Source organism: Notolepis coatsorum, assembly GCF_963971535.1.
Source record: "Notolepis coatsorum genome assembly, chromosome: 19".
Taxonomy (NCBI): domain Eukaryota; kingdom Metazoa; phylum Chordata; class Actinopteri; order Aulopiformes; family Paralepididae; genus Notolepis; species Notolepis coatsorum.
Window position 1 is genome coordinate 46,261,541 of NC_140183.1, and position 14,140 is coordinate 46,275,680.

Here is a 14,140-nt window from a genome sequence, read left to right on the forward strand (position 1 = left end):
TGAAGGTGTTCCCCTAGCTCTGTTTGCTGTGCGAGAAACAGTTCAGGAGTCACTGGGTTTTAGCCCAGCAGAGCTGGTGTTTGGGCATTCAGTGAGGGGTCCTTTAAGAGTATTAAAGGATCAGTTAATGGGGGAGGCTCTGCACACCGTACCTCCAATGAGAGGGGTTTTGAACTATGTGTGTAGATTTAAAGAGCGGCTGCATGAGGCGTGTAGTATCGCTAAGGAGAGTCTCTCTGCTGCTCAGGGTTCAATGAAACGGCAGTTTGACAAAAAAGCGGTTCCACGTTCTTTCCAGTCTGAGGACTTGGTTTTAGTTCTGTTCCCCATCCCTGGCTCTTCTTTGAGTGCTCGTTTTTTTGGCCCTTATGCTATCGAGCAGAAATTGAGCAATACTGACTATGTAGTCAGGACGCCTGACAGGCGAAAGAAGACCCGTGTTTGTCACATTAATATGTTGAAGCGTTATCTTCCCAGGGACAACCTGCAGTTGGAGAAACAAAGTACGCCCCCAGGGGCCGCTGTGGGAGCTGCAGTAGCAGGAGTGAGAGGGGTACCAGTGACTGTGGTTGCTGTTCCTTCTACTCTGCCAATGAGTGATGAGGATGGTTTAAATGGTTGTGAGGTCCAGCAGCAGACTCCTCGTTTATGCAACTCAGAGATGTTGTTGATCCTTCCCTCCCTGATGCCACACTTGGGTAAGGAGCAGGAAGCTGACATGGTGGCGCTCATTAACAGTTATCCCATTTTGTTTGGGGATGTCCCAACCCGCACTACAGTTCTGGAACACGACATTGATGTCGGTAATGCAAGGCCAGTCAAACAGCATCCTTATAGGATAAATGCGGTAAAAAGGGAAATAATGAAACAGGAGGTGGCATATTTACTGGAGCATGATTTGGCTCATCACAGTTTGAGCCCGTGGAGCTCACCATGCCTGCTGGTTCCGAAACCAGATACCACTCATCGGTTTTGCACTGATTATCGAAAGGTGAATGCAGTAACCATTCCTGACTCTTTTCCTATGCCGCGCATCGACGATTGTGTAGATACCATTGGGTCAGCCCGGTATGTGACGAAATTGGATCTTTTAAAAGGGTACTGGCAGGTGCCACTCTCGCCAAGGGCCTCTGAAATATCTGCGTTTGCTACGCCCGATGCTTTCCTGCAGTATTCTGTGATGGCGTTCGGGATGCGTAACGCACCGGCTACGTTTCAGAGACTGGTCAACATAGTGTTGGGGGATGTGCCCAACTGCACAGCATATCTGGACGATGTGGTGGTGCATTCAGTGAGTTGGTCTGCTCATGTGAGCTCATTGAGAACCGTATTCCAGCGGTTGGCAGACGCTTCTCTGACACTGAACTTGGCAAAATGCGAGTTCGGTAAAGCGACAGTGACCTACCTGGGGAAACAGGTGGGCGGTGGTAAGGTGCGTCCTCTAGGAGCCAAAATAGAGGCCATAACCATGTTCCCAGTACCGACCACACGACGAGAGCTACGTCGTTTTCTTGGGATGACGGGTTACTACAGGGGGTTCTGTAAGAATTTTTCCTTGGTTGCAGCCCCTCTGACTGACCTAATCAGTCCCTTGGTGCCATACCAGTGGACGGCCAGGTGTCAAGCGGCTTTTAAGAGCTGTAAGGCCCTTTTATGTAGTGCTCCGGTTCTAAATGCTCCTGATTTCAGTAAGCCTTTTTCTATTGAGGTTGATGCGAGTTGTGTGGGTGCTGGTGCGGTTCTGACGCAGGTGGATTCCGAGGGTTTGGTCCATCCTGTGGGCTACTTCTCAAAGAAGTTTAGTGGCAGCCAGACACGCTACTCAACAATAGAGCAGGAGACGTTGGCATTGCTGCTGGCGCTCCAATTTTTTTAGGTCTATGTGGGATCGAGTGTGGAGCCTGTGGTGGTCCACACAGACCACAACCCACTTGTTTTTTTGCACCGCATGTATAACCACAACCAGCGGTTGATGCGGTGGTCTCTGCTTATGCAGGGGTATAACGTGGTGGTCCGACACAAGAAGGGCACAGAGAATGTGTTTGCCGATGCCCTTTCTCGGGGGTAGCCTGTTGAAACAGGTGTTTTGCTATTCGGGATGTTTGAGTGTTTGTTTTATTTGTTCTATGGTGACTGATGGTGTGTGTTTTCGTCGGCCATGGGCTGACTCCTTGGGGGGGGAAGTGTTACGGACTCTGTCCTTATTTCATTCCTTATTTCATTATGTATGCATGTAATATTATATTGTATGGGTTATTATGTATATATATAATATGTGTTATGTATGTAGGCAGATTGTAGTGTTTTCTTGTCTCCCTCCTATATAATCTATCTACCTCTCAGGGTCAATCACCATTCCACTCCAGCCAACAGAAGAAGCAGCAGCAACCACAGCTGAGGCTCATCAGCCTAATTGGCCTCCACATCCCTTCATATAATCCCTGTGTATGCATTGTTAGCTAGAGCTCTGTCGGTGTATGTGGGTAATTATATCTGGTGGTGTTGTGGTAGAGCTCTCATTGTTTGTTGTGTATGAGCTAGTTAAAGCTCTGTTGAGCTCATGTTTAGTGCATGAGCTAGTTAAAGCTCTGTTGAGCTCATGATTGGTGCATGAGCTAGTTAAAGCTCTGTTGAGCTCATGTTTTGGTGCATGAGCTAGTAGAAAGCTCTGTGGAGCTGTTGTTTGTGTGAGAGCTGGTCAAGGCTCTGGTTTTCTAGCAATTCCCTATAGTATTGTACCGTTTTGTGATCCTGCCTGTTGTACATTTCTGTTTTACCCATAACCTGTTTCTGTATTTATGTATTTCTCGTCACCCAGCTTATGGTGATTGTTTTTCTTATATATTAACCTTTTGTTTCGCACACAGGGACATTGAGGGCAGTGAAGATACCCTGGGGTCTACACCTGCATCACGTAGGAGAACCACTGTTAAAGACACCAGCTTAGAGTGAGCACCACCTCCTGTACTTTGGGGCGTCCGCGCCTGTAAAGGGGGGGGGGCTTTGTTTTATTTTGATATTATTTGGTGCTCACTGGTAGGTCCTCTTTGCTCTCTGTGTTGCTGATCCTCACTTGTGTAAAATAAATATTGTTATTTTACAACTCGTCTATGGTGTTTTGTGTCACTGCATCCTCACCTATCCTGTCTGAGGCCTAGTGTTGCGTCGCCCCACGGGGGCACGTAACAACGTTGGTCTGCAGCTCTCTGGAGTAGGAACTCCAGAGAACATCGTCTCCATCCTTCTCTTGCTCCCCCCGTGCTATTCACTCCGTCTCCCTCCATTCAGAGCTCCAACGATCCGGTACCAGTAGTTTAGGAACTATAATTAATTCGGACATTGTTGCATTGAAATTATATTAGTATCAGGAGATCTGTGTTATATGATATGTATGTTTTGCTTTAACATTAAAGTGATTATTTGAACTTGGTATCACTGTCCCCTCACAGTTAATAGAGTGTCCGCCATTTTGTGTATATTTAATATCTGGTTAATTAATAATTAGTAGTTGTCAAGCTCATCATTTAAATAGTCAGGGTTGTGTAGCCCCTTAGCTACAGTGTGTGTATATTTGCATGTGTTAGTGTACTGTGTGTGTGTGTGTGTGTGTGTGTGTGTGTGTGTTCCACTTAGTTCTCGGACCAATTTAACCTAAAATTGCTAACCTTACAAACTACTGTGGATGAATAACTAATTAAAACATAATAGGTATTATTAGCTTGCATACTGTAGCTTACTTTTATTAATTTCACATACCTATTCTCTGTGGAAATAATTGTTTTGCTCTAGACCAGTGAAAGTGAGATGAGATGTTTTGTGTGTTTTCTACTTCGTTCTCCAATAGGGAGGTGTAGTCTGACGTCACTGGTTGTTCCACCTGTATAGGGATTCATCATTGGGAAAATGGATTATCGGCTATTGTAACAATTCTGCCGCATGGAAATTGAAAAGCTTCCATTTTTGCACAAAATGAGTTCCCTTCTACCACTAAAATGATTGTTTAAGCATTTTTGGTTGAAATAAAGGTAGTTATAAGGTTTTAAATTTGTCGTAAAAAAAAAAACTACACTTACCAGTAGGCAGCCTGTTGTTCAGTGCTGTCGCCTAATACACGTCACGGCCAGCTGATATACCAAGCTAGATAGCTAACGTTAATGTTACCTACCTAAACGTACTAGACGTTAGCAATATGTTAAATATGATATTTAAATCGGGGCATGTAGAGGAGTTTCGAGAACGAGTAAAATGTGCAGGTCCTCTTCTCAGACCTGTGGTTACACTCTGCAAATGTCCATGCTTTATTTGTTTTAAATGAGACGATTTAGAAATGGGCAATGGGGAAATACATTGCGTTGGACAGAGGGTGGAACACGGAAAAACGCAAATGACGTAACCACTACACCTCCCAGCTAGAATTGCTAATTTTACAAACCCTTGTGGCTGAATAATTAATTTAATCCTAATATATATCATTTAAATCAGTAAAAGATGAATCTATAATAAGCCAATTATTGCCTCCTTACTCACTTTTTAAACAACCCTCCTTGTATTCATTGAGGCACCAGAGAATGAACAGAAGAGCATATTGAGTGGATATTGAGCACAAATTGAAAAGATACAAAAAGAACAAAATGACCAATTAAGCTAGTGTCTATGTATTATTATGTGTCCGGTGGCAAAATCATCAGTATTTTTCATTTCGGCCGACTTGGTAATTGAGTTTGACACCCCTGTCTTAGTGGGTCGGTTGATTAATCAGTCAGTTTGATCTTAGTTGTCCATGGTTTTGTTAGTATTTCCTGAAAACGTATAACAACATCACTGGTAAGCATTATATTTAGTCCTATAAAGTCCTTTTGCATGACTGTGACTATTAGACAAATAACACCAGTTATTATAGCATATGTTCATTTCTATGAGTGAGAACAAACAGTCCAGCGGTCTCACCCAGAACAAACCACTGAACAGGCTAAACTGGTTTATATCCCCTCGTAAGAGACAATGCAAATGAATTTGGCAGACACACACACATGAAACTAAACTGATTTAATTAAGCCACACAACTACCCCCCCACCGGTTGGACCAGATCGCCCCTACACCGAGCCAGACTGAGTGAATTACCATTTTAATGTCTGGGACGAAAGTCATTCCTTTGTTATCAAAGAAATGTATTGTAATATTTGGACCAGTCGATCCTGGATAGAGACGGGGGTCAAGATATTGTTTATATAGGGGGCGGCTGTGTGGCGCAGCGGACATTGCGCTCGTCACCAACGCAAGAGACACCGGTATCGAATCCGGCTGTCAGCGTTGCCTCCGGCTTGGGCCGGCCATCATACTGACTCAATTGGCAGAGTTAGCGGGAGGGAAGTCGATGGGTGGTAGTCTGGTCGTTGTGAACAGCGACTCCTACAGGTCGGTTGGGGCGCCTGCACAGCAAAGTCAGGAAAATGGCGGGGGCAGTGTGAGCCTCCTACACGTTACTCCTCGCCAATGAGTCTGCGCTGGCAGGTGAAAAGATGTGACTGGCTGCCTCCACATGTATCGGAGGGGACATGTGATGGGCTTCTATCCTCCCTACAACCGGCCAGTGGGGGGCACATGCGAGCAACGATCAAGACAGGGGAGGGGAGAATTGGCACGGCTAAATTGGGATGGGAGAAAAATAGAAAAAAGGAGAAAAAAGTGGATAAAAAAAAGATATTGTTTATATAGGACTGTATTTACGATTGAGCAAACACACACGACAGGAGACCGAGCTGTGTGTGTCAGGGATATTTTGATATCCTGTGTACTGCTGTGGAAATTGCCTTGCTGCTGTTTGCCAATATAACGGTCACTTTTGGACCATTAATCCGCAACCACTTGTTTCCAGCCTTTTCTTCTCCTCCGAACGGATCCTGAACCAAACGTGCCGAATTCAGTCACGACAACTGCATGTGGGGAAACTGAATTTAACAGATTATACGATTAAATCACCTCATCGATCAGTCGTAAAAGTCCCATGACTATTAGCCGACTTAAGAATGTCTTTGGAAACACATAACCTAAAAGAGAATGACTCACGACATCGGCTGTGCTGCGCTATGTCCGTCCATGTGCCGTTGGGCAAACACTTCCTGACCTTTGGTCCCACGATCACCCGGTTGCCTCTGCAGATGTACTCAATCTCATAATCCACAGGCAGGATCTGCACACTACGGATCTGGTGAGAGAGAGAGAGAGAATTACAGTGTGATTGATGCTCTCTCAAACCATTTGTCACATTCACTTAGGCAGGCCTTTCATTCTGTGCTAATACACTGCCTCATGGTGCCTTATGGCAGTTTGAGATAGAGTCCTACTATAGGAAGGACATGTCATGGCAATATCATCTGAACTGATGATCTGCCGCGGTTTGGAATTATACCATCTCACTGGATTGATTGAGAGGGGTGGGGGTGGGCTCGCTGGGAGGGCGTTATGTTTCATAATTTGAGTGTGTGTGCATGTATATGTGTGTGTGTGTGTGTGTGTATTTGCATGTGTTAGTGTACAGTGTGTGTGTGTGTGTATGTGTATTTGCATGTGTTAGTGTACAGTGTGTGTGTATGTGTATTTGCATGTGTTAGTGTACAGTGTGTGTGTGTGTGTATATTTGCATGTGTTAGTGTGTGTGTGTGTGTGTGTGCATACGTGTAATTTCTCAATTGTGTGTGTGTGTGTTTGTTTAATAAACTGTCTTGCTGTCTCTGCGCATTCATCCGTGCATGTGCATACATGTTCATACATGTGTGTGCGTCAGTGTGTTCACATGTGCATACATTTTGTGGATCAGTCTGTCTGTGTATGTGCATACAGGGGTGTGTCTCCCTGCCATACAGGGATATATATATATATATATGTGTGTGTATATATTACTGCTGCAGTGCTTTTGATCTAGAGCAATCAGGACAGCATCTCTTCTTACCTGTTCTTGTGTCAGCCCTCTGTAGCGGATCCCTCCATCCCTAGGCGGGCGGATGATGGCACAGCCTGAAAGAAAGGAAGGAGGGAAGGAAGAGAGAGAGGAGAGGAGAGGAAACGCATCATCTTCCAGATAATGTTGACGTATTACTGTAACACGATATCGTTCTATCATCCGACGCCTTCCTCCATGCACAAATGATAGCGTTCCATTTAGGTCACTTAGCAGTCCCTGTGGACTATATTTCCACCCATTAACGCATATAAACAAGACAGACACACGCGCACACATGCATGCACACACACACACACACACACACACACACACACACACACACACCTACACACACACACACACACACACACACACACACACACACACACACACACACACACACACACACACACACACACATATGCACTCACAAACACATAAATGCAAATTACCTCCAGCTGATGAATTATGTATGGGCACAACAAGAGATGGAAGAGCATACAGAATTATCAGAAACAATAGCTGTGCCATCCCTGCATCTGAGAAAGAGAGAGAGAGAGAGAGGTTGTAAAAGGGAGATGTGAAGTGCGAGAGGAAAAAGCAGGGTTTGAGGGAGAGAAGGGAAAGGGGAGGGAATGAACGAACGAACCAACAAATGAATGAAAGAAAGAAAGAAAGAAAGAAAGAAAGAAAGAAAGAAAGAAAGAAAGAAAGAAAGAAAGAAAGAAAGAAAGAAAGAAAGAAAGAAAGAAAGAAAGAAAGAAAGAAAGAAAGAAAGAAAGAAAGAAAGAAAGAAAGAAAGAAAGAAAGAAAGAAAGAAAGAAGGGGGCAAAAAGTACAATGTTATTGGGAAAGGCTTACAGTCTGTTTACCACTATAGTGTATCATTGTTGCAGCACAAAACCCTGGGTACACAGTACACACAGACAGGCCTAGACTGCTGCCACCAGCACACGCAGTAGAGCATCTACTGGTCTCCCTGACATACACTCTCCCTGCCACACAGGGATGGGATGGGAGCACAGACCACTTAGCCATGAAGCCAACTGTATAATGTAAGGATTTCAGGAGCTCCTTCCCACGGAGGCACGTTGTGTGCTATTCTAACCTTGTTGTCATAGGTCAATAGACCCTTGATTCCCGTCCAGCGGCGAGACACTGTGCCAGACTGGGACACACACACACACAAAGCACAGCCAAATAGATGCACACATACATATTGTACACAGAAATGGAGACATACTTGTTTATGCCAGTATAAATGCACCTATATATAGCTGCTCATTTGCAGCATTGAATAATGAATGCGACTGACTTCATGGTCTTTTTGCGCGCACGCACACACACACACACACACACACACGCACACACACACACACACACACACACACACACACACACACACACACACACACACACACACACACACACACACACACACACACACACACACACACACACACACAGACACATGGCAGGATGGGGGGTAACTAACAAAGCAAGGCACCACAGTGAGAGAGACAGATGGCAGCAAGGATGGAAGACAGACAAACCCAGTAGGATACTTGATTAACATTAGTCAGTGTATTTTTAGCGGCACTGACAAGAGACGTACAGGGGGGTGCAGGGCGGTAGACACCAACACAATGTGTGTCTGTGGGGTGGTGGAGGGTACAGAATATGTGGAGGTTTCTAATGCTGTTGTATGCTACTGTATGTTTGACCCTGGCTGGTAATACATCACATAATGTAACTGGAAGGTCCCTTAATACATCACTGCATTTAAATGTTTTATGTCCTTTGCCTGTTTGTGATTTTGTGGACGTTGATAAATGGCTCAAATTAAGGGCTGGTTTCCCACATGTTGATGCTGGACCAATCAGGGGGAAAGAGGGAACCACTGACCACACTGTGTGTGTGTGTGTGTGTGTGTGTGTGTGTGTGTGTGTGTGTGTGTGTGTGTGTGTGTGTGTGTGTGTGTGTGTGTGTGTGTGTGTGTGTGTGTGTGTGTGTGTGTGTGTGTGTGTGTGTGTGTGTGTGTGTGTGTGTGTGTTGTGTGCGTGCGTGCGTGCGTGCGTGCGTGCGTGTGTGTGTGTGTGTGTGTGTGTGTGTGTGTGTGTGTGTGTGTGTGTGTGTGTGTCGGGGGAACCCCCTACTCTTTACGGGTTCTTTAACGACCTTGGTTTAACGCCTCATTCAGTCAAGACCCTCCTCGACCGCAAGTATGACTTTTTCTGTTTAACAGAGACTTGGCAACATCCCAATGACTTCTCTCAGCTGAACGAGTCTACCCCACCTGGGTTTGTTTACACCTGCCAACCCCGTCTCACCGGCAGAGGGGGAGGTCTCGCGCTAATCTACCGCGAGTCTTGGAAGGTCTCATCTGTCACACTGCCAGTGTCTCATTCATTTGAGTCTGTAGTTCTACAGTTAAATGGACCTACACCAACTATTTTAGTAAATATCTACCGCCCACCCACCCAAACCAAACAAGGATTCCATTGATGAATTCAACACATTTCTCACCCACATCTGTTCACTCTCATCCAACATAATTCTGTTGGGTGATTTAAATATTCACATGGACAACACAAATCATGCTCTCACTAAGGACTTCGTCTCTTGCCTGGACAGTTTTGGTCTCAAACAACACATATATTTCCCAACCCATTCTGAAGGTCATATTTTGGACTTGGTCTGTTGCTCAGGTGTCACCCCTCTCAACTGTTCTGCTGTCGATCTCCCCATCTCTGACCACATGGTTGTTTCATTTAATTTAAGTCTGACACTATCCCAAACCAAACAGTCACGTATTATGTCCTTCCGCAACATCAAAAACATTAATTTAGCAGATCTCACCACAGGCATCGACAGTTTCCCCATCACCATCCCCCCATGCACCCCGGATCAGCTCATCTCCCACTACAACGACAGTCTCCAAACTCTGCTGGACTCACTTGCCCCCCTCAAAACCAGGACTGTCTCATTACCCCACTCTGCCCCCTGGTTCTCCCCTCACCTACGTCTGCTGAAAGCCAAAGGACGTCAGCTGGAGCGGCTTTCCAGAAAAACCGGACTCACTGTTCACAAACAGATGCACCATACCCATATCCTCCACTACAAAGACGCCCTCTCCTCAGCCAAATCCCAATATTTTGCAGACAAATTCACTGCTGGTGCTGGGAACACCAGGGCCCTGTTCTCAGTGGTCAACAACTCACTCCGCCCCCCTGACTCCCTTCCCTCACACTTCTACTCCACTGAACATTGTAACTCCCTGATGTCATTTTTCAATTTAAAAATAGCCAATATCCACCAGCAACTGACCTCTCTCATGTCCAGTTGTCCATCTCCCCTAGCTCCACACCCCCCTCTCTGCACCTCTCTCCTGCTTCCATCTCCCCTCTGCTGCCGATATATCAAAACTCATCAGGAAATCCAAGCCATCCACCTGCCAACTTGATCCCCTGCCCTCCTCCCTGGTCATAGCCTCTCTCCCCTCTCTCCTGCCCCTTATAACTGCAATCATCCATTCCTCCCTCACCTCTGGTTCTGTCCCATCATCTCTCAAATCCGCTGCTGTAACACCGATTCTAAAGAAATCTGGTTCAGACCCCGACATTTTCAATAACCTCCGCCCCATCTCCAACCTGCCATTTCTCTAAAAAATCCTGGAAAAAGTAGTGGCTTCTCAGATTCATGCTCACCTCTCCAACAATAACCTCTATGAACAGTTCCAATCTGGTTTTCGCCCCCGTCACAGCACAGAAACAGCCCTCCTCAAAATCACAAATGACCTACTGATGGCAGCTGACTCCGGAGAGTCCGGACTATTATCCATCCTCATTCTCCTCGATCTAAGCGCCGCATTTGACACCATATCTCACTCCACCCTCCTTAACCGACTAGCCTCCATTGGAATCTCCCACACATCCCTAGACTGGTTCCATTCATATCTCTCTGGTCGTACTCAGTTCATTCAGTTAAAATCATTCACATCCCATCCATCCCCCCTCTCCTCCGGTGTTCCCCAGGGCTCTGTCCTTGGCCCTATCCTCTTCATCATCTACCTCCTCCCACTTGGTCGGATTCTCCGTAAATACAACATCAATTTCCACTGTTACGCGGACGACACCCAGCTCTATGTTTCCTCCAAACCCACTTCCACCATCCCTCCCTCTTCCCTCTGTGCCTGTTTACAGGAAATCAAATCCTGGTTCACTTCAAATTTCCTCAAACTAAACAGTGATAAAACAGAGGTAGTCCTCATTGGCTCCAAGTCCACACTCACCAAGCACCCCAGTTTCACCCTCACCATAGACAACTCCTTGGTTTCCTCTTCCCCCCAGGTCAAGAGTCTGGGTGTCGTCCTCGACAGCACCCTATCATTCCATTCCCACATCAATAACACCATCCAGTCCGCCTACTTCCACCTTTGCAACATCAACCGCCTCCGCCCTTCACTCACTCCCAACAGCGCCGCAATCCTGGTCCACTCCCTCGTCACTTCCCGCTTGGATTATTGCAACTCCCTTCTCTTTGGTCTCCCCCACAAATGCCTCCATAAGCTCCAACTGGTCCAGAACGCTACTGCCCGTATAATCACCAGAACCCCTGTCATCAGTCACATCACCCCCGTCCTACGCCAACTACACTGGCTTCCCATTAAACACCGCATAGACTACAAGATCCTCCTCCATACATTCAAGGCCATCCACAACCTCGCCCCTCTGTCCGACCTCCTCCACATCAACATTCCCACCCGGTCCCTCAGGTCTGCCTCCTCCATCAACCTGACCGTCCCCCCAGCCCGTCTGTCCACCATGGGGTCAAGAGCCTTCAGCTGCTCTGCCCCCGCCTCTGGAACTCCCCCCCCCCCCCCCCCGACATCAGGAACATTGACTCCATCATCCCATTTAAAAACCCACCTCAAAACCCACCTGTTTAGGCAGGCGTATGTCTGATTTTATTTTTTGTCTGATTTTATTTTTTAATGGATTGTGATTGTGAATTTAACTATTTTAAAATTGTTGTACGGCGACCTTGAGTGCCTTGAATGGCGCCTTATAAAAAAAATGCATTATTATTAAGACCTCAGTTTAACGTCTCATTCAGTCAGGACCTCAGTTTAACGTCTCATTCAGTCAAGACCTCAGTTTGACTTTGATTCAGTCAGGATCTCAGTTTAATGTCTCATTCAGTCAAGACCTCATTTTAACGTCTCATTCGAAGGACGTCTCATAACTGTACTTTTCTATCACCGTGACAAAGTGCTCGCCGCTGGACAACAACACTACTTTCCAACAACAGCCTGACCCGGGCTCCAACTGACAACCTTCTGATCATGAGTCTAGAGCCCTACCCATGTAGCCATGCTGCCGGACAGGTTATGGTTTAGGTAGGGGTAAAGGTTAGGTAATGAAATGAAATGTAGTGTTGTAATCAGTAGTGCAATTTGCATATATCAGAGAAATACCACATTACAGTGGCACTTCCAGCACTGTGTGTAACTGTGTGTGTGTTTGTACACAGTTGTGTGCTGTGTAGGCTACTTTAAGACATTATGAATTGAAAATGGGGGACCCTGATGTAAACAAGACGAACGTCTTTCTCTGGTCTTCATCCCCTTAACAATTGTGTGTATTGAGCCGAACGGTATTGTACCCATTCTGCAATCTGTTAATAATATTTTCAATCAATCAATGTGCATTGTGTGTGAGAAAAGCATGGGGGAGAGGGGGGGGGGACTACCCAGTGAGAGACATTCATATCAGAGGCCACACACTGTGCGACATAAAAGCAAACAGTGACTGAGCATGAATGAGATGGCCTACAAAGTACCATTAGTGGTTGTAATGTTGGAGAGCAGAGATACAGTACGAAACGGTCTCTGATGTGGCTATCAACAAGCCGAATGCAATGGAGGCCCGTTTCAGCACCATGGACAGCGTCCGTAGTTGTCCAAAAAACGAATGAGCGCCTTTGGATGTTAGTGCTGATATATATCATGCATGTAAACGTTTTATAGTCTGACCTGGCTGAATGTATTGAATTACCTACACTTCAACTGTGTAACAGTTGAATAATACATCGTCTATGTCCCCACGTGTATTTATGCCAGATGCAGCCAGACATTCCCTGGTCGTTTTCAGCACCCTGCACGGCTCAAATCTCCTATCACAGTTGTTAGTTAGCACAGACGCAGACAGTAGCTCTTCTTCTATTGCATACAATAAGTAACCTATTTTAAAGCTGCTGTCCATAATGACTGATTCATACCGAGTCAGGTACTCTGTGATTTGTGCACGAGTGAGCATGAACTATAGAGACGTCAGGGTCACAGCGAGGGTGCCACCAACCGTATGCTACCGGGAGTAACTGGCCGGTGTTGACAAGGGAGTCTGTGATGGCCTGTGGAGGAAGGCCGACCATATTTACAAGACGTTTGCACAGTCCCCGCGTCTCGTAGAAAAAAGGACTGGGAGCCATTTCTAAACTGACATGATCGTTTATTTGTTCATAATGTATATCATTATTTCAAGGGATAACATTTCTAAACGTTTTATCTATTTGTAAAGCGAACGGGTAAATGCAGCTATATGATGGTCGGGTTTATTGCAGGGGAAAACTCACAACACAACTCGGCTATGTCTGTCGAAAATGCATGGCCATTGCACATACAAATTATGACAAACATAGGCACTGTTATATAGCCTACTCTCTACGTGTACAATTTTGCAATATTTGTACATTTAAAAAAACCTGCTTCCTTCAGTAATAGTCTACCCCCCTGGAGGAAATATGTGTACTTACTAATAGTTCCGATGCGCTCAATCAAGATGACAGTAGTCCTCCGGGTGGGACTCGTCGGAGAATGCCCAGTCTCGGATTATTTGGTAAAAATGTGCATCTTTGCAACGAAATGTATGGCTATATTGATATGGCTATAAATGTGCAACCGGCTCCGTACATATATAGAATATTACAAAAGCAAAAGGTATATTATTCGGTCTATTGCGATATATTGCTGTTACGCACGCCAAATGTAAGAAATGACAAATATCCATAGAAATATACATGCACTATATACAAACGTTTCCCCATAAACGACGAAACACCGATTCACCACTCTCCCCTCCTCTTTTTCTCCTCTCCCCTTAATCTCGAGCTAATTCACGACGTCATGATGGAGACGTAGC

At 45.6% G+C, this 14,140-nt stretch overlaps 1 protein-coding gene across 1 annotated transcript in view; it reads right to left on the reverse strand.

Annotated features, from left to right (window-relative positions):
- The window catches only part of gabbr1a (gamma-aminobutyric acid (GABA) B receptor, 1a), a gene marked incomplete at both ends in the record, with an annotated part of 191,006 nt that extends 183,534 nt beyond the window's left edge, over positions 1-7,472 (reverse strand). The window contains 3 exon segments of the mRNA XM_084336634.1: positions 6,068-6,206; positions 6,951-7,015; positions 7,394-7,472. Of these exon segments, the coding sequence (XP_084192760.1) occupies positions 6,068-6,206; positions 6,951-7,015; positions 7,394-7,472 (283 nt within the window).
- Positions 7,473-14,140: the final 6,668 nt, after the last annotated feature.